The sequence below is a fragment of the Bolinopsis microptera genome, chromosome 1 (genome assembly GCF_026151205.1).
Source record: "Bolinopsis microptera isolate Bmic1 chromosome 1, MBARI_Bmic_1.0, whole genome shotgun sequence".
Taxonomy (NCBI): Eukaryota; Metazoa; Ctenophora; class Tentaculata; order Lobata; family Bolinopsidae; genus Bolinopsis; species Bolinopsis microptera.
Genome location: NC_087072.1, coordinates 8,951,890 through 8,972,993, shown reverse-complemented (window position 1 = coordinate 8,972,993; position 21,104 = coordinate 8,951,890). Strand labels below are relative to the sequence as shown.

Below are 21,104 nucleotides of genomic sequence, written 5' to 3'. Positions count from 1 at the left end.
TACAGAAGTAGAAGAGTAGAATGGAACACCAGAATGGAGTCTCCCTAAAGGACCTGCTCTAAGCTCGATATACTTGTGCAGAAAACCACTGCGACTTGTACTGGACATGTCCTCTCCCCCATAACCCCCGAACTGCCCCAAATCTCGCATCTAATTTATAAAGAATATATAAAGATAGCACGATTCTCATAAAGAAATTCTGTATGGCAATTTTAGACTCATAAAGTAATAAAGTCATAAAATTGCCATTATGAAATCATAAAATTACCGTTGCGTTTACTGCAACTCGTAGCATGAAGAATCGGACACATGTTTGATTCATCACAACTCAAAAACTGGACAACTGGACACAAAATATCGCAAAAACGCATTATCTACATGAAAGTCACGGTCGAAGAGACAAAATGAAACATCATCAGCTCAGGGGACATATGAAGTACGTTAAAAGTGACTACTAATTGAAAAATATACACATGAACTGTAACACAGGTGGCTGTAAACGTGATCAAATCCGATCAACAGAATGAAGACGCGTTGTGTAGGTTATGTAACGTATTATTCTTGCTGGACACTACAATTTTACAACTGGGCTGATAACGTGCAAGCGATGGGATAAACTGTGTAAAGTCATCCTGCTCGTCGCTTGTCGATATTTCATTTGTTCATGTTACATGAATCCCAATGAATTCTCAGAGCAAACTCTCGTTTTAAAGTACAACGACGAAAGCTTTTAACTCGGCGCAGACTTCTCTTTGAACAACTAAGTGAACTGCTCGATTTATCTTCTTTTAATTATATCTCCATTTCAAGGTTGTAGGTTTATAACTTACCTACCTGCGTGCCGGGTATCATCCTTAAATTTCAAGGATGTGTAAATTAGTTTCTTTCTGAATAGTTTTCAAGAGTCAAAGTGGGAGTTAAACATTTAGGTGATACAAAATTAAGGACACGTATATCATTTTTTGATAAACCAAAAAGAGCATTTATCTACTAATGAATATTACAGTTAGTCATATCGTTGTAAGAAATCTAAGATAAACTGGCACATTAAACAATCACAGTTTTTCTGCTGGAAAAAGTTTGTGGTCATCAAAAATCTTGATAAAAATACAAAAATGCGACCTTCAATGGACGATTCACTAGATTGTACTTTAAAGTGCTCACTATAAATTCATGAGTCATTCTTTTAAACCGCAAACAACAAACAAAAACAAACAGCACTGTTATGGCTAGTATTTAAAAATACTAATACATCGAAGTCTTTGCGGAGTAACACTTAAGTTAAGTCCTAAGTTCCTTGGTAAATATCACTGAAGACTATAAATCACTTGTCATTCTCTTCAACCGACCATACACATCGTTTGGTTGTTTTAGGTGATAGTGTCCCCATGTAGCAACACCTTATATGGTGTCTTGAGTTCAATAAATTCACTTTATCTCTCACTTAGGCTCTAGTCTCTCAATTTTCGTCTTAAAAACCTTAAAAATCACTCGTCCCGGACATTCCATGACACAGAGATTTAGTGGCACTGGACTTTGACACTGAGATTTAGTTTTTCTGAAATAGTGGATGTTGTAGAGGGGTGATGTTAAGTTTTAGCTTTGATCTCGGGACAGGTTTCCGCTGACGTGCCTTCCTCCGACGAGATAGTTGTTGTCTCCAGTATTGGCCCTATGATATCCTGAAATGAATTTCAACTTTAGCATTCAACAATCAGATCAATATAATTGTCTAATTATACCAAACAACAAATTGTATACTATCTTTTTGGAAATGTGCTAGCCAGGAAGATACAGGGTGGGCCAAAAGTAACGTTACATACGTTGGCCTTTATAGCTCAGTCACCTGTGCCCGATTTGGTAATTCTTTTTGGTATGACTTAGTATTACCGCTCATTCGAGGAATATGTTAATTCAAAGAATATTCATGTTCATTTTTGTTCGAATGAAGGTTTATTATCGCATGTATTTAAAAGTTCTGATAATTGGATCGAGCCAAATTTTATTGCATTGTGTTTGGCCATTCGAATTACGTTTGTCCTGAAAAAATGAGAATTTTAGCTTCTAAGATGACTGAGATACGAAGCATAACGAGCTTATTCATTACGTATGATCAGGTGATTGGCTTACCTGATCACGTGATTAGGTGACCAGTTAAATTGTGAATGCAGCCCAGTTAAGGTGTCGTGTCACATAATCACCCAATCAATTTTGTTAACGATATACACAAAATACTTGATAACTTGTATCCGTTTTGCCTCATTTTTTCAGATCAGATGCAGCAATTAATTATCTACAGTAATTTGCAAAAATCTAGCATGTTTGTATGTAATGTTACTTTTGACCCACGTCCCACACTGTATAATACGTGGTATTTATGTTCAGAATATCTGATAAATCCTACAGTAACTTACAGGCATGATGCTTTGTTCTGGTAGGGCATTGCGACGAGCAAACCTCTCACACTCCTTGAACTCTACCAGTTTGTCAGGTGTGGCACTCATTTTATCAGAAGTCATTCAACCTAACAATAACTTTAATGAATCTGTCACCTTCACAAGTTTTCAAGTAATATTGTTAGTTAATCAGGTCATGTGAAAGTCATAGAATGGAACACTTATTTAAAATATAAACAATTTGATTAAATCCAGAGACTCAAGCCTAGAGCTTTCTTTGTAAAGTCATTATTATGCTCATTGCTCAAACCAAGCAATTCAAACTGAAGTTTAAGCAAAATACCTACATTTAAATTAGATTTACTTATTTTGCTTGGTAGCATGATGGTAAGATGAATATCATATTTGTAATAGTATTTGCAACATGATCATTGGTCAAGATAGCACTGATTCAGCTCTGCTTAAAACAAGTTCTACACGCTTGATTTCTTGCAACATAGTTAATATATGATTAGAAAAATACCACTTGTTCCCCACCCTGGTAATGATTCCAGACAGGTAGCCGTGATACAGGTTCAACTGACTAATTAGCTGTCTTTATTTCTAAAGTTATTTATCAATGACAGGAAGTGAAACTAAAAGTTTAGCAACAATTTAAGACTGCTGCACTACATTGAGAGAGATTAAATCCTAACCCTATGAATGGAAACTGGTACTATCATTCTACCATTTTAAATCAGAAAAATATCAAGGATCGAAAGTGTAGTATGGGGGAAACGAAAAGTGCACGGTATAGAAAATACCCAGCATAGAGGTTCTCATGATGCCAATTCCCAGTATTTGTAGCCTCTCAAACAACCAGTGAAGCGTCTCATATACCCCATTAGGACTTTGAATGCACGTATTGTATCGTATTGTGGATGGAATATGTACTCGAATTACCACTAAATACGATATGAGCTATGATAAATCACATTTCTTGCACAAAAGAAGCTATTCAACTAAACGTTTGGGGAAATGAGAGGCCCAATACATTATTAATTGAGCTACCCGGTGTAGATAGGCACAGTAAATAAAGGTTTATTGCATATCTAAACACTGCATTTGTAGATAGCAACCTAGGACACATAAAACGAACATGTATACAGTATAATGAATAAACATGGTGTTTTGAAGGAAGCCTAATACATAGTATGGTTATCACTCTTTAACTAATTTAGACAAAGGTTGACACTTATCCTCGCACTAAATGGAATCCTAGTGAAATTTTTATGTGAACACATTTTTTTACGGTTAAGAAAGGTTTGGGATTTCGCGAACGGAATAAAACTAGTACATGATAGTTTAACGGGTGATACTCTTAAAATATCTGTTCCTTCGACGAGTCCAACTCGGCGCGCGTCCTGGTAGGTTGTAAACCTACAAATGATAGTGTGCTGGGGCATTAATAATGTTACAGCCTTGAGCCTACTGCTGCAAACAAAAAATGTATTTACTATTGAAATGAATATGATGATTAATTTGTGAATCTGATTTGTTGTAGTTTTAGTCTAAAGCTAGAATATTTGTAGCGCGATGCACTACTGGGCCGCGCCGCGCATCTTCTCGCAACCAGAGATCAGCAATATGCACCACTGGGCCTCGCCGAGCTGGGAAGGATTGACATCGTGAATCAACTAGAATATAGAAATTTTAATTTTAATATCTTTTAACCCTTATAAAACAAAATGTAATATTAAAACATGTAAAATAATAATTTATTTTCATACATATTTAGCTTGAAAAGCTAATTCATAATTGGATGTTTCAAATATAAGCAAAAAATAGAAAAACTGGTCGGGTATTGTTTAACATAATTAAGTAAAACAAAAACTATAAATTTGTAATCTAATCTCGACAGTCTGTCTATTGTGTCATCAATTTTACCTAAGTTAAGTCAGAATTCACACACCACATGTACCTCAAATAGCCCACTGGCAAAATCATTTTTCTACAGAACCCATATACTGTGGAATGGACTCCCTTTACAGGTAAGACAGATTGTGTCTACTAGTCTTTTCAAAGCTGAGGTCACTAAGCATCTATGGAAATGTTTATTGGATAGTGAAACAACAGTCTAGCCTAGTCTCTTTGCTCCCCATATTATTATTATTTTTGTTTTATTAATTTTTTTATCTACCTTCCTATACTTTCAACATCATATCACACTTCACCCGCACACCTTCTCACACATTAATGACCATTTCAGACCTGTATCTAATGTATCTGGAATTTTACGTATTGAAATACAAATTTTGACTCTATATCCACAGTTATTCACCATGGATTTGTTTGTTATTAAATAGTTTTTCATAAATTTTTGGATTTAGATTAATTCGATGTAATGGGTCCAAGTTACTGCGGACATAGTTCACTATGTGTTACCGTGTTTGGGTGCCCATCATATTTTACAGATGGGGGCGATATTTTGAACGATTCTATTTTATATTCATCTATTGCTGTACTCTGTAAAATTTGAAAAGTATTTAATAATAAAAAAATCGACCGCAACCCACAACCCGCGCGCCAAGCTAAATTTCTTATTTGAAACAAATAATTGCAGTTATCATTTTATTGTAACACACTTTGTAGGTTTACAACCTACCAGGACGCGCGCCGAACAGATATTTTACGAGTATCACCCGTTAAAACACACTTCACTACTGAACCGCGCCGCGCATAAAATAATGCTTATCGCGCCTGTATGCTGTAGAAAATATTATTTGTAAACAAATGTAATTATTAAACTTGCGATCGCAAGCCTAGCTTAGCGCGGACCAATTTTGAATTTTTATTGTATCTATAGTTAGATCTTCATAATTATTTAAATATTTTTACATATATCAATTAGAAAAGTAACACATAAGACCTAGTAAACAAATTATGTGGTGTAAAAACAGCGCCCAGCGCCGCTTATAGGTTTATAACCTACCAAGACGCGCTCCGACCGTGCATGGTGCAAGTCGTGCCAAAAATGGAAAAAGACGTGACAAAGTTGAACAAAAGACAAATAAATATATTATACACGCTGTATTTACCAAATAAATTTGGTTTTCATGCATTTTATCTCGCACACAGGTGAAAATGCATTTTTCATTTGTATAATTTAAAATTTCTTTTGGTTAAAAATGTCATTCCATACTATTTTAGCAATCAGTTAGTAATATTATAAAACGGTCCTTGGTATAAGTGATAAGTACTTTTGATGCTTCGACTATGTTTTCCGTACTGTTTAATTGTGTTTCTGATCATGATCTGTGGAATTGATCTCACTTAAATTTGAATTAACTTTAAGTTTCATTTAGGCGTCCTCTAGTATGATACCATGTAATACTCCTTTAGCTCAGCCATACGTCTAACCTACTACATCTTTGTTTATCCTATAGGTATTAAATTTCTTTTGCGTATACAGTAAACATGTGTTTTGTTAAAATGTTTTTAAAAAATAAATTATTGACCTAGCAATGAATTGTGCTCTGCCAATTGCAACACTAAAAATTTGATTGTGCTCTGCCAATCACTTGATTTATTTGAACGTATAATGTATATATACTGTTTGACACACTTTTCCTATACAGTTTAAAACATTAATCAATTATCGATTAACGGTATAACCTAATCTTCTTTTGTAATTGATACATTTCTATAAGCTGTTATTCTGTGTTTGCATATTATGTGACTCTTAGTGATGTAGTTGTGCAGTTTATAATCTGTAATCGGAAGGTTCCAGGTGAGAGCCCGTACAGTTCTATCAGTTAATACGATGAGCTAAGAACTTCGTTAGGGCTCTGCTAAGGTCTACTAAGCCGAATGACCGAGAAACTGTGATTAAGGGTCTAGTGAAGAGGGACTTGCCAAATCAACAGGGTACCCTTCAAATTCACATGTAGTGCACTGTAAACCATAATAGCAAAAAACTATGTTAACAAAGCGAGAGGACTGTCTCTGATTAAGGTCCTTCGTACTGTCTCTGATTGAGGTGGTAACCCACACTCAGCACAACTCGACCAGTATGACTGTAACACATGGTTATTAGTGGTGAGTTGAGCCATATGATTCGTTTGGCATTGATTTATGATTTGATTATCAGAAAAATATGGCCCAACTCCCAGCTCAAGTTTATAAGTGGTCACTTTTTTCTAATCTTTAATGTACAATGAATGATTTTATAATTATCTTTAATTGAGTCATGTGATATGACATTAATGGTTGCATGACCACTACTCCCACAGCAATCTCATGTCGTTAACCAAAGTTAAACCAGTGACCAGACAAGGACTGTCGTTCTGTGATTCAGGTATTTCTCTAGAAGATTCAAGGCCCCCTTCCTTACATTTTTTGTAACAATGCTTCTTATTCAGAACTTGTTTTTGACATCATTATTGTTAATGCATGGCAAGTTTTCTTACTTCGGCAACAGACATTAATATTTGGTGCTGACAGTTCATCCACATAGAAGTTTCAATTGTGTCTAAATGTGCCTTTGTTTAAATGACTCCACCCTTAAAGGTGGTCACCAAGGATAACAGACTCCAGTTCTTTGATGTGTTCTGAAAAGATGGTAACAGAAATGGAACTTTCCAACAGATTTTCGAGGTATGTTGTAACTATTTCACATCCACTGCACCGTTCTTTTGATTTAATGAAATAAGGACTACAAGACAGTATGTCAGTACACTGAAATATATTAGGTTAGATTTAGTAGAGTGCTTCTTAGTTGACTTTTAAGAAAGTCTTGCTGGAATAGCAGATACGATACCTATGCTTTATTACTGTTGATACATAAAAATGATATTTCTATAATTGTCGTGGATCATCATGTATCTTACAGAACATGGAGACCACATTTATTAACTATACAAGACCTTAAGTGAAACAAAATTGTTTATCTATATACTGTTCTTTCTGAATGGAGTGTTCTTTTTGAACATATCAAACACAGCACATACTTTATTACCTGAACGCTTATGCTAAAAACACTGTTCTTTCAGATTATAGATCGTGAATAGATATGTAATATTGACATTTGCTACAGCATGAAGGGTAAATACAGGGAAATGCAACAACTTTAGAATGAACCCAGTTTATATTGAGATGGACTGCCCGTAATAAATAGCTCTTTGAGATGTTCTCAGCTGACCTAAAATTATTCATTGGACTTCGCTATCTTGAATTAGGACTCAAGTACAAATATATAACATTCCTGAAAATCTAGCATATTGCCTGACCTGGATTACAAACGTTAATATTGATTGAACTCATTTTAGGCCCCTGTCAATATCACAAAATGCTGCCTCTGCAATGGTGTGTACTCCCTGTAGAGTAATTATTGTACAGGGTGGCCCATAAAAGACTACCCATCCTTATCTCTTAAAATTGTAACAGGTCGCTGAGATCTTGCTAATTATTTTATTTCAGAATGGAAAAGCGCCATAACTTATGTTCTGATTAATATTTTTGCTTCAAATTTTTAGAGAATGCCAATCATAATTAGACACAACTTCGTGCCAAGTTTTGTGTGAGTCTGAGCTTGTCTGACAAAGTTAGCTCCTGAGGGTGCTAGCTTTAATTTCTCACCCAGAACTGTTTACATGTTGGTTAATAGGAACCACCAAAAAAAATCCTGGGTAAAAAAATTAAAAAACCACCATTTATTTATGTTTTACCAATTCTATTCACCATGATGCATCGCACATTCCATGTGAGAAGAACGATATAAACAAGCAGGAAGCGTCATCTGTGAAAGTCCTTATCAGTTAAAATATAGAGAGAATGGAATGTCGATGGATCATGGTGAATAGAATTGTTAAAACGTGAATAAATCGCTGGTTTTTTGATTTTTTTACCCAGGATTTTTTTGGTGGTTCCTATTAACCTATGTAAACAGTTCTGGGTGAGAAATTCAAGCTAGCTCGCTCAGGGGCTAAATTGGTCAAATAAGCGCAGTGAAGCTCGCACTTACACAAAACTTGCCACAAAGGTTTAGCTACTTGTTATTAACATTCTGTGAAATTTAGAAGCAAAAATATTTATCAGAACATAAGTTATGCCACTTTTTGTTTTTAAAATAATTATCAAGATCTCAACGACCTGTTACAATTTTAAGAGATAAGGATGGGTAGTCTTTTATGGGCCACCCTGTATCATAAATATATGAGCTACCTCCCAATGGCATATGTGTACAGTTTGAGTATTCCATAATTCCTAGAGTGAATATCAATATTTAATATACTATTTTGCCATTTCACTGTTACAAGATCTTACTCTGGATTTGGGCTCTCTGTCTACAAAGGTAACGTTTTAGTTTTGAAAATAGGATATCATTGTATTTCATTGTGACTAACTGCATGGCTGTAGAGTAGATAAGCATCAACTGACAAGCATATAATCTGTAGAAACTGTCAATGTTTTCATAGGGTGACTATAAGAAACACAAAATTACTTATTTAGTTGAATCAAATTTTCACATTTAATGTCAGAAACATGCTCTTAAGATAAGTGCCTAAGATAAAATGCCATGCAGTTAGTCTATGTACTTAAAACAGAGCAGTAAATATACAAATTTAGACTGTAGGTTTTAAGTTTTGCTACTAACATTCAATGCAAATCCCTTCAGCAATCCTCTTGACATATCTACCGTCCAAAAACGAAGTATTTACAACATAATGCAAAACATTTAAATATGGTTTGCTAGACATCTGTAAAAAGGGGACAAATTTGAAACCAAGTTACTCCACATGTAAAAGCTGTAAAAGCATTTTAACCTGCCTTATCCTGAGAAGAAAGTGAAGCAGACGGAACAGTGCAACACGTTTACTGTCAACTACTGAATTCAGATCGGAATCGTTTGTACCAGAAAGCATTTACAGTACTGTGTTATTAGAAATGTGAGAGTATTAAAGTTGATTTCTACGACTGAAGTGTACAGGGTAACACAGAGGTTATATTATTTTTTTAAAGCAACACAATGTCACTGGGTAAAACACCTTGGTTTGGGTAAAATCATCGAACGCCTACAGTGATACATTTGGTAAATAACTAGGCTCCTGGTTCCTAGCCTCAGATAAGGTGGCTTTTCAGTTTCCTCTGCAAAACAGCCAATATTTCCGTATGCGTATGCAGTGTTGTTTCATTGGGAAATAAGATTAATTTCCTACAAGTAAGAGTTTCATATCATCAAAACATCCTGACTGAGTGTAACATGTTGCTAGTGGCCTTGTTATTTGATGATATAATGATACTATTTGATATAACTTGTATACTAGAAGTACATATCAAGCTCTGCACTGAAGAGATATCACATTTATACCTGTTCTAGCGGATTCCATTCTACAGAAAGAAAAAAGATACTCTCATCAATCGAATGGGAATACAAATTTGAATTCGAAGTTATCCAAGTTTAGAACTTTAGAAGCTCAGAACATATTTTAAGAAATAGAAATTAAAAGGTTCCTGACTGGGCCAAATCTCTGAATGGTCACTGGCCAGCATGAATATCAAGATACTGTGACCTCTCCATCCAAACTTGTTTCCTATCGATATTCCAACATTAGTCAGGTAAAAAACCAGCAAAATAATAATGTATACACGAATACATGAGATAATTTTATATAGCTACATCTAGATATAGAGCAGTATCACTGTTTAAGCAACAGTTGCATCACCCAGGCATAGATAACATCTTAATATAGATGGAATATTTGTATCTAGTTTTCTCAGTGCAATGCTGAGTTTCTGTCACGAGACCAGAGACCATGAATATCTGTTCGTTAATATTCTTATGTATCGTATTCTATGCAGAATGTAAATGATATGGAACTGTAATCTGTATTCTGAAAACTATATTTTACCTTGTTAAATATCCAATTTGTTTGTATTGATAATAACTTACTGAAGTTTTCATGTGAATCGAATTTAAGCAATGATGTCGATTACAGAACCGAGTAGATGCTACTTATCATTATATATGATATTACATTTCTTTGTCAAGATAATTTCACACTCTTGCTATTCAACTCGTTTATTGAACTCGTAAATTTACGTAATTACGTACAGATATTGCATATCAATTATGCGCAAAATTGTATAAATGTTTAATCGAATTTGGGGTTGTAACAATTTGGTGTTGGCAAATGGTACGCATAATTTTCGATTAATCAATGTGCTTATGAGTATCGAGTATGAATGTGCTGATAACACATCCATATGAATTCGTCACGGTGTAAACACACATGTAGACATGATCTGATACACACAAACTTAATCCTCGGTCTTAACTACATTACAAACAATGCAATACTCTAATTTAATGAAGCTATAATACTCAGCAATCCTTATAAAAATGCGCTTACAAGAAGAACAGCACTCCTTCATCTACGTCCAGAAAATTACCATGTGTTCATTTATGGACCGGTGCTGTTTTAAGACACAATATAACAGTATATAACTATAAGCACTGCATATGTAATCGAAATTCTATATCATTTAACGATATCACGGAAGTGTACTATTTGCTGAAGCTTGTAAGTTACTAAGCTGGTTACTAAGCTGGTTACTACCCAGTAGCTACCTGATAACAGCAAGGAACTAACATAGCGCTATTTAGTGCTATTTAGTGCTATTTAGTGCACTATTTATATTGCTTTTAACATAGCGCTATTTAGCTCAAGACATGTCCGACACCCAATCTCGAGACCGTGGTCGCCGCAGTGATGTTGATAACCGTGGAGAACGTGGCAGTGATTCACGCGAAGAGCGCAAACGCCCCTGGAGGAGCGAGGCAGGCGACAGAGACGGAAGAGAGGATCGGGGTTTCAAGGTGAGGAAAAAACTGGTGGGGTAAAACTAACTATAGCATAGTTACTAGTTAGTTAGCCAAAGATAAAGTACTAACTTGCTGTTTTCCTAACGTTACCCGAGATATACGTTAAAAAATATTGGTTATTGGTTCTGTGTAACAATACCACTCTTTAACGAGGGGACATTTCAGCAAATGAAGCCAGGAGCAATCGGAATGAAGGTTCTGGTACCTAACTCTCTTGTGGGAGCAATCATAGGCAAGGGAGGCGAAGAAATGAAGAAACTAAAAGAAGAAAGCAGTTGTTTCATCAGACTCTCTCAGGTAATCATCCATGCTATCCGGATTATGTGATATTTCCTTCAGCTGATGGTAAAATGCATAATAATATATGTATCATATTATATATAATGATAATAATATTAGTTTCTTTTGACTATTCAAGATTTTGTTCACTGAATCCTTCACATGTGATGATTTAAATTGCTTTTGACAGAGAAAATTGGCGCAGAATGCAAGTTTTATAATTCTGTTTTATAATTAGATACCAGCGTTTTGTTTACACTATCTGTTAGTTAGAACTTTAGTATATAAATCCTTCACCTTTTTTCCTCTCAGAACGACAAATATTTCCCAAACACCAACGAGAGACCTTGCTACATTGAGGGTGTCCCAGAGGACATTGTCAAAGCTATACAGACCATTCAGGAGAAGTTAGCCAACGATAACCCCAGACGAGGTTAGTATCCACTTCATAGGTGTCACCACCTACACTTCATGAGTTTTATTTGTTATCATACTGTCATATCCTCATTCCTCAATAACTGTCATATCCTCAATTATTGATGAAAAATACTATAATATAATATAGCCATAGCCACATTAAACTAATTCTAAGCGAGATGGGTAGTATAAGTTAGTAAGTAAGTTTAGTCAGCTCAATAGAATTACCTTCTCTAAACACACTCACTAAACCCACCATTGTACCCTAGGTCCGAGTATAGACGAGACAAGAAAGAAGCAGTGTAAAATAGTAGTGGGAGCTAACGCAGCAGGAAAGTGTATCGGTAAAGGTGGTGAGAACGTGAAACGGCTGAAGAGCGAGTTTAGTGTTTGGATCAAAGTTATGGGCAGAGACGACTCTATCCCTGGGTTAGAGGAGAGGACCATCACGGTGTCTGGAGACAACGACAACACTCTCAAAGCTATCAAGGATGTGAGTATAACTGAACTTGTGAACCACTTCAGAAAAGTATTTGATATTTCATTGCAATGTAAAACAAGCGTTCAATTGTGTCTTGTTCCTGGTTGTGTCTTGTTCCTGGTTGACTCCCCCCCCCCCCTCCCCCCGGCCCCCCCGCCCCCCCCCCCCCTGGTTGACTGCGTCACTAATCTGTATATTTGTAGATCCTGGAGATGTCAGTGCAACTGAACAATGGTGGAACTGACAAGAACTTAGACTACGACAACTTCATGAGTGGCGCACCTGCTGCTGCTCCAGCTGGTAACCAAGGTGGTTATAACCAGGGTGGTGGTTATCAGAACAACCAGGGTAACTTCAACAACCAGGGCGGCGGCCAAGGAGGGGTAAGATATTTGTTTTTTTTTAATATTTATTTGTTCGGTCTTATTTTAACAATGATTCCTAAAATTACATCTCAACGAGATCCCGATATTTGTCTTAATGAGACTCAGGCATATGTCTTCTTGGTGATTTTGTATATATTTTATCTGCACTTTTTCAGTACAACAATCAGATGGGAGGAGGAGGAACATACGGAGCTAGAGCTGGAAGTCAGGGCGCTCCAGCCCCTAACGTAGCACCAGTCGGCAGATCTGGCAGTCAGGGTCCTCCTGGCCCAGTCAACAACATGGGCGGCTTCAACAACATGGGTGGACCTGGCCCTAACAACATGGGTGGACCCGGACCCAACAACAACATGGGAGGACCTGGCCCCAATGCCCCAATTGGTGGACCTGGACCTAACATGGGTGGAAACATGGGAGGAAACTTCAACAACCCTACTCCGCCTGTGCAACAATACGGTAGCAACGCAGCAACTCAACAGTTTGGTCAGCCCGGACAATTCCAAGGCAACATTCAGCAGTATCCCAACAACAACAGCAGCAATCCCAGCAATATCCCAATTCAGCAATACCCAGGCAGTGACAGTCAGAGTAGTGGCTATGGAAGCAACCCCGGCACTGGTGGTGGTGGTTACAATAACCCCAACCAAGGAGGTGGATATAACCAGGGCAGTCAAGGTGGATACAACCAAGGTGGACAAGGCGGCTACAATCAGACACCAGCTAGTGGTAATCCAGGCCAAGGTGGATATAACCAAGGGTACAACCAGGGTGGTAGTGGAGGAAGTGGTGGTGGTTACCAGGGTGGTAGCCAAGGTGGATTCCAAGGTGGAAACCAAAGTGCACCTTATCAGGGTGGCAATCAGAGAGGTGGTTTCCAGCCAAGTGACAGCCAAGGCGGAGGTTACCAAGGAGGCAACTTACAGGGTGGTCGTGGCGGTTTCCAGAGTAGTCGTGGAGGGAACCAAGGCGGTGGAAGAGGTGGATTCAACAGCCGCGGAGCTGGAGGTAGAGGTGGTGCCCCAAGTGGTGGTGCTGGTGGAGACCGTGGTAACGCTAGAGGAAGAGGGGGAAGCCGTGGACGAGGTGGACCAAGAAATTAACTGTGACTTTAAAAACAAAAACACCCTCATAACACATAAAACACTTGACTGAACATGAGGGACTTGTTGTTGAAATGTACCTTTTATTGGTTACCAGCCTTAAGTCTTTTAATGACGATGTTACTTGATACATATTTGTTTGAATGTTAAGATTTATGATAGCAGCTGATTTACCCACCAACCCACTAATGTAAGCCCACGTGCTGCTAGGTCACGTGTTAGTCCACGTGCTGCTTGAGTGCTTGACAATGTTTACATTTCATGGAAAGGTGCACTTTTGAGTTCTGCTTTCTCACAGAGCTGCTTTCCGATCATCTGCCTGAATCACATATATTTGTTTAAGTGTCGACTGCCGAAGATATTATTTATAATTTTACAGTAATAAACTGTATTTAATTTTCAATATAATCCGTATTGATAATTTTAAAAACAGCAGTTTATTTTTATATATAAACTTTTGTCATTACTTGAAATTGTACTGAAAATCTATGGTCTCCAAACGTGCCTAAGAACAGGACTCCTTCAACACAATAAAATGTAACAACTGAAATTACCAACAACAAAAAAGATCTGCTATGAATGAGATATTTGTTGTGAATTAAATAAACTCAATGAAATAACCACAAGTAGAAATGTTACGTCGAGGTGCAAATGGTGGGGTTAGGAAACAACCTGTTATACCAACTGAATCATACGAGATATCCACCACAACCCCTGATCTGCAGACAGAAACTGAGCAGCTAGAAAATGAACTGTTCGGTGATATCGAGAAGCAGTTTGTTAACAAGGCTCCATCAACGTCACATGGTGAGACTTCATTGTGATGACTTTTTTACCAGTTATTCTGTTTCGGAACTCTGATAATTATAAGAAATCACCGCATCCCACTGACACTGTTTTGTTTCCAGATGATGCGCTGTTTGTGATAGACAGAGGAGAAAAGCGTGCAGTGTGGAGTGACGAGGAGGAGTGTGACAGAGAGATCAGTCTGGGTGACAGGAACATCACCAAGAAGCTCAGGACGGGAGATGGTGACACCATGTCAGGGAGGCAGCTGGAGGTCAAGCTCAGGAGTCAGGTAAGCAGGAACGGTCCTATTAAAGCGGGAAATTTCGATATTTCGAGGAAAATAAATTATCTTTATTAACAACAATTTTTCTTAAAATCCCCATAATTTTATTCTGATGATTTTGGTCAGACCATTGAACGGAAAATCAAAAAATTAACCCACTTTTCACCTCAGTTCAAAAAGATCCACGGCACTCCAAACTGGACGACTGGTGACAAGACTTCCCAATCCTCAATCCTGGCCTCAACAGGTCACATGACCCAGCCCAGTAAATCTCTCCCTGTAAAGAAGTTATCCGTAACCCGGTGTAAGAACCTCAACTCTCGGAAAGGAGCTAAATGTGTTGTTAAATCTCTTGAGTTTCATCCTGCCGCTACTATTGGCTTTGTTGCGGGCTACTCCAAATCTTTAGACTTGTTTGAAGTTGACGGGGAAAATAACAAGCACCTTCATAGACACCATTTCGCAAACTTTCCTATAGACTGTGCTAAGTTTACAGCCGATGGCAGTGAGGTTATTTTGGGATCAAAGCGACCGCATTTTTACACGTTTGATCTTAACAAGTGTACCGCAATCAAAATGGCTGGAATCAGAAATCGGCCGGATGTTCACTACAAAAACTTTGTGCTGTCAGAAAATGGAGAATATCTGGGGTTTCAGGGCAATGATGGATTGTTTTCAGTTTTTAGTGCTAAAGATAAGCAACTTGTGAAGTGTATTACTCATCGCACGCGGATTAATTGCAGTTCATTTTTGACTGATAATATCATATTAACCGCGGGACATGGTGGTTTTTGTTCTCTGTGGGATATGAGAACATGGAAAATTATCAACGAATTTCAGGTCAGTTTCATTTAATTCGTTGTCCTTTTTTGGTCTAAACGTTTATGGAATTACTAAAATTCCTTGAATTTATTACCTCCGAAAAATTGATAAACATCAGCTCTAATAGCAAACAAATAAAATGCAATTCATCTAGGACGACGGCGCATTGCACGTGACCTCGATAGGACATTCGTCACGTCACGTAGCAGTAGGAAGTGACAGTGGAGTGGTCAACATCTACAACAAGGACGATATCTATAAAACTAGCAGTAAACCTCTGCGTGTTCTCATGAACTTGACTACTGAGGTTGACAGGACTGTTTTCAACTCCACTGGAGAATTGCTCGCTATCTCTAGCAAGGTTTGTGTTCTTAACTCAGTGCCCAGTGGATGTCCTGCTTCTTTAGAGTTGATTTAAAGGACCAGTTAACTGAAAAAAAAGTTATCCTCATATTTTGACAGAATGTGACAAATAGCAAACTAAGCAACGAGTCGAAATTCCTAAATCTCTAACTGCTCTCTAACGCGTGTAAATAGCGTTTGTATTATTTTGGCGATGACGTCATAAAGTCCCTTGCGCGCGCAGAGGAGCTCGTTAGACTGTATTTTACAGGTAGAAAATGGACATAATACAATCTTTTCCCCCGAATAACTCGAAAAGTAAGTAATTTAGGGTACATTTTGCTTCATAAGTTGTATATAAACATGGCCATTCTGCACAATTTACACACATTCAAAAACCTTTAGGGCCTTCATAGCCCAATTTACCAGATACCCATAGTTTTGCATGATTTCTGGAACCGAAAATCAGTTTTTCGCCAATAACTGAAAAAGTAAGCACTTTAAGGCATATGTTTGTTCGTAAGTCATATATTAATATGCTAATTGCGGTTCTTTTGCACCCTGTCTAAAGACTATCACGATCCGATCGAAAATGGGCTCAGCACCACGCCCAAAATGGTTTTAGGCGAATTTATCGAAAAGTATGGATTTTAGGCCATGTGTTGCTCAATAACTCCTATATAAACATGCATATGCGGCTTCGTTTAAGCCTATTTTGAAGTCTCTACGACCTTCAGAAGCAAGGGGTCGGTTATGTTATTGGGTCAATATGGGCGTGGCCCTCCTGGGTTTTCTCCACGGTCAAAAAAATGTCTCCAAACGAAAATCGTTTATTCATAACTTCGGGAAGGTCTGTGCAAAGTTTCGTGAGTATTAGAACATTTGCAGGTTCATTTCCATAAATGTCCATAAATGACTGGACTACACAACTTTAGAGTTAACTTTAGAGAAACTCATAAGTCATTTATCTCAAATTAAGCTGTTAGTGTCCATGATCAACCTGTGGCGACAATGTTTTACATGAAATGTAAAAATCAGGAGTAATATAAAAAGTGTATTTTTATATTAAAGTGCTAGCTCATAGTTTTAGAATTGTATAGATTAACGTTGGTCGTTTAGCCATCTAACAATCGATCGTGCCGTATTATATGGCCAGAGAATAATAGGGTCTTGGAGATTCTATAGTTGTTAAGTGGGTCGATTGACTGAACACGTTTGCACTTGGTATTTAAACTTACCAGTAGTTTATTTATGTTATGTACCGATGATAATGCAATTAGGATAACAACTAGGTAAGCCGTAAGTCTAATTCAAAACACACCTCACACCGTACACTCCAATCAGTATTACTATTTGGTAGACCGGGTATTTTGGCGGGAATTCTGTTCCCACGGCACTGTTGAGTGACTGTTCTGATAGAAGCTACTTCTACTAATGGTCCCAGAGGAACGGCCGTAAAGTAGCCAGACTTCTTGTCTCCTGTACTGGCTGACACATTCGGATTAAAGTTAGAAATTTCGCTATGCTATAAATATAATTGCTCTCGGAATTGAACAAACTCCTACTTATCTAGATCCTTTCTAAATTCGTTAGAGTTTCATGGACTGGGGAAAAATAATCGGTAAAGTCTCCCTGCTTGTGTAATTAAGCAATGAAATCAATCCACAATTATCACATATGACATAAGTTGTAATAGCAGAAACTTTCTAACCGTACATTCACCCGCCACTGTTCAAGAACCTATATCACTGTTTATAATCATGACGTGAGCACTGTACAGCCAATCAGCTATTCCTTTAGTTAGGATGATAGCCAAAACTATAAGGATTTTGGAGAACTAGGGTAATAGTCATAATTCTAAAATTTGAGTGAGTTACACGTGTTTTATTGACGATGATAAACATTTGCAATGTATTACGCTATATGCAAGCGCGCACTGAGGGACTTTATGACGTCACGAGGCCACAGCTTATTATTGCAATAACACGCGTTACACGTACGCTAGAGAGTTGGTTCTTTCGGCGATACGATTCTTTACCAGTTTGTCACAGCTGATTTAAATCTTAGCCAAATTGGAGACTATTTTTCAGTTAACTGGTCCTTTAACTGAATTATATCGGCGTTCGATCTACATCATCTGATTGGCTCTATTTAATTTACTTTAATTGGCTTTAGACAGGAACTAATTTGATGAATGAGTCGGAAAATATCCAACTGTGACCCCTGTGACCTAAGAATGGACTGGCATGCGAATTGGCATTCCATGCATACAATGAATGTATTTTTTAATAAGCCTGCTTGTTGATAAAGAATGAACATAGTGACTTGAGCGTGCCGGACAGTGTTGACTAAAGCAAAAAATTAACCAATTCTTCATATGATTTAATTAAATAATCCCTCCCCAGGAATTGAAACACTCGCTCCGTCTGATAAACCTCCACTCTCTTCAATGTGTTCCAAACTGGCCCACCTCCAACACACCCCTAGCCCACGTATCAGATATGCACTTTTCTCCTAACTCTGGTTATATTGGTGTCGGGACCACCAAGGGGAAAGCTCTTCTTTACAGACTCACACACTATCCGTCTTATTGAGATTTGGAACTGTTTTTAGACTTTTTACTGAGGGTAATTTATTAAAGTTGACGAGATGGAATTTGTTTAGTATATTCTGACTGTATGTTTTTGTTTGATTTTAACTAGAATTTTAACTAGTGCTAAATCAGTGTCCAAGTCTTTGTAATTTCGGTGTGGATAATAGTAGTGATGGTCACTTCTCAAAAAAAGTTGTAAACTTTTATCTTTTAATCGTTGATAACCTAAATAAATAATTGTGAGTTGAATATTTTAATTATAAACTAAATTCCAAGTTTTCCCTAAATTATGATATTTTTGAACGATATATAAGTGGTAATATATTTACCTCCCGTATGCCATCAGGTAGATCCTACAGATGGATATAGACGAATTACTAGACTTCCAACCAGCCCGTACGTTGAAACGTGCCCCTGATGGTGATGGAGATGGAGACTTCGAGGGCATGTTCAAACGCAAAGCAGTGGAGGCACCACAGAAGAAGAACTACGAAGACATGACGGATGAAGAACGTCTGGCTTTGGTGATGGAGCTGGACGAAGACAAAACAGCAGAGATGGACGACGGAACAGTGAAGAGAATGATCCTGAATCTGGAGAAGAAGTACACAAAGAACCAGGAATTGCGCATCAAGCACACGGAACAGCCGGAAAAGTTCATGGAGAGTGAGATAGAACTTCATGTGGAGGTGGGAAAGTGTCTGACTATAGCGACACAGCCCCAGCTGTTCCCTGTACTGGTACAGTGCAAAGGAGTGAAGCTTATCGTGTCCCTTCTTGGGCATCCTAACTCTGATATCGTGTTAGGAGTGGTTGATCTCCTTCACGAACTAACTGACACTGATGTTATCAACGAAGCTATTGATGATGCTTTGGAGCTTGTTGAAGCTCTTGTCCAAAACCAGATTATGTCAGTTCTTGTTCAAGTTCTCGAGGCTCTCGACGAGAAAAACGAGGATGAAGCCAAAGGTCTCCACAACATTCTGGGTATTGCTGAAAATTTAGTGGAAGCAGATCCGGAACTAGCAGATCACGCCTTCACACAAGGTCTCCTAGCCTGGATCCTTAACAGACTCAAGGTACGATCATTCGATCAGAACAAGTTGTATTGTTCTGAGTTGCTTGCTATCCTTTTGCAATCCTCTGTCTCTAATAGGACCCAACTAGGGAACATAGAGGGTATAGACACCATGTTGCAAGCCCTGGCGCTCTACAAGAGACGTAACCCTCAAATAGCTGAAGAGCAGGAAATGATGCACAACTTGTTTGATAGTCTCTGTCTCTCCTTGCTAGCTTCAGAAAACAGGGATATCTTCCTAAAGGGTGAGGGTGTAGAGCTGATGATCCTCATGTTACGAGAGAAAAAGATGTCCCGACCTCCTGCCCTCAAAGTGCTCAACTTTGCCCTCCAAGGAGATGAGGGTATTAATTGTTGCGCAAAGTTTATAGATGTATACGGACTACGATCTCTCTTTCCTTGCTTCATGAAAACTCCTGGTAAGAAGGTTAAACGTGGTGGTTTCAGTGAACAAGAGTGGGTGGAACATGTCACCTCCATCATATCACATCTGCTGAGAAACTTATCAGGCTCCCAACTCCAGAGACTCATGAATAAGTTTGTTGAGGATGATCATCTCAAAGTAGACAGGCTTGTTGAACTTCATCTCTTCTATCTGTACCGAGCCAAGGCTGTGGACAGAGATATCGAAGAGGAGAAATTACAATTGGAGGATGTAGATGAGGAGAAGGAGAATGAGTTTTATATGAAGAGACTCGACGTTGGACTCTTCACACTTCAGAGACTAAACTATATAATTCTCAGTATAGGAACTGCTGGTATTAGCACCGTTTTTGATAGAGTGAGACAACTGTTAAATCTGAAGGGGGAGACATTAGAGCCAGTTAGGGAGATTATGCAGGAGTATGCTGACAGTTTGGGCGATGATAAGAATAAGGCTAACGAAGAAAAGTTGAACATTAATCACATGATAAATCAGCTGACTTGAAGAATGTTGTTTTAAGAGGGTGATTACTAGTTTTATCACCGTTTTTACAGTTTAACATTTCATGTGATGGTTCTAAGAGAGTTGAAAGATGATCGAATATAGCAATAAATATTTGACCAGTGTGGAAATAAAGTTTTCAGATTCAAATACTATGCAATAACTTTAAATTATTTGTGATGGATGTTTTGTGTGGTTTTTCACGTTTTACAGATGACAAGTTGCTATCTTAAATTCTTTTTATTATTCTCTAAATAATTAAAAATCCAACCAATTCCAAAGATTATTTACGTGAACATGCTTTACTTCTTAATTCGACTGATCACTTTAACTCACGGTTAATGATACTG

The 21,104-nt window shown here is 37.7% G+C and overlaps 3 protein-coding genes and 1 long non-coding RNA gene across 5 annotated transcripts in view; 3 read left to right on the top strand and 1 right to left on the bottom strand.

Moving 5' to 3' along the window:
* LOC134811988 (uncharacterized) overlaps positions 1 to 14,376 on the top strand; it is a 93,731-nt gene extending 79,355 nt beyond the window's left edge. Inside the window, exons 2-7 of one of the 2 annotated variants that reach the window (XM_063819168.1) lie at positions 11,098 to 11,253; positions 11,425 to 11,556; positions 11,851 to 11,971; positions 12,225 to 12,448; positions 12,640 to 12,819; positions 12,978 to 14,376. In XM_063819168.1, coding sequence (XP_063675238.1) covers positions 11,107 to 11,253; positions 11,425 to 11,556; positions 11,851 to 11,971; positions 12,225 to 12,448; positions 12,640 to 12,819; positions 12,978 to 13,922 — 1,749 coding nt within the window. In that variant the 5' untranslated portion in view covers positions 11,098 to 11,106 and the 3' untranslated portion in view covers positions 13,923 to 14,376. Of the gene's footprint in view, positions 1 to 9,422; positions 11,254 to 11,424; positions 11,557 to 11,850; positions 11,972 to 12,224; positions 12,449 to 12,639; positions 12,820 to 12,977 lie in introns of those variants that run through there. The other variant, XM_063819160.1, reaches the window with a different exon arrangement.
* Positions 956 to 2,570, bottom strand: LOC134812081 (uncharacterized). Its single transcript, XR_010159890.1, has 2 exons — positions 2,415 to 2,570; positions 956 to 1,682 (listed from the first exon to the last, which is right to left on the bottom strand). It is a non-coding gene; the product is annotated as an uncharacterized LOC134812081 (long non-coding RNA).
* Positions 14,377 to 14,553: 177 nt separating the features above from the next.
* On the top strand, positions 14,554 to 20,981 carry LOC134812013 (U3 small nucleolar RNA-associated protein 18 homolog). The gene is made up of 5 exons (XM_063819190.1): positions 14,554 to 14,729; positions 14,831 to 15,000; positions 15,166 to 15,834; positions 15,971 to 16,177; positions 18,564 to 20,981. Exons 1-5 carry the CDS (start codon positions 14,555 to 14,557, stop codon positions 18,750 to 18,752), a joined length of 1,410 nt encoding a protein of 469 aa, XP_063675260.1. The 5' UTR covers position 14,554; the 3' UTR covers positions 18,753 to 20,981.
* LOC134812002 (beta-catenin-like protein 1) lies at positions 19,111 to 20,981 on the top strand. Its single transcript, XM_063819179.1, has one exon. The coding sequence runs from the start codon at positions 19,111 to 19,113 to the stop codon at positions 20,755 to 20,757; it is 1,647 nt and encodes a 548-aa protein (XP_063675249.1). The 3' UTR covers positions 20,758 to 20,981.
* Positions 20,982 to 21,104: the final 123 nt, after the last annotated feature.

What these genes read in the sequence shown, in the direction of transcription:
- LOC134812002 (XM_063819179.1), top strand. Translation starts at nt 19,111, where the DNA reads ATGGATATAGACGAATTACTAGACTTCCAACCAGCCCGTACGTTGAAA.
- LOC134812013 (XM_063819190.1), top strand. Translation starts at nt 14,555, where the DNA reads ATGTTACGTCGAGGTGCAAATGGTGGGGTTAGGAAACAACCTGTTATA. An exon ending in GGCTCCATCAACGTCACATG is followed by an intron (nt 14,730 to 14,830) that starts GTGAGACTTCAT and finishes TTTTGTTTCCAG; the next exon opens with ATGATGCGCTGTTTGTGATA. An exon ending in AGGTCAAGCTCAGGAGTCAG is followed by an intron (nt 15,001 to 15,165) that starts GTAAGCAGGAAC and finishes TTTTCACCTCAG; the next exon opens with TTCAAAAAGATCCACGGCAC.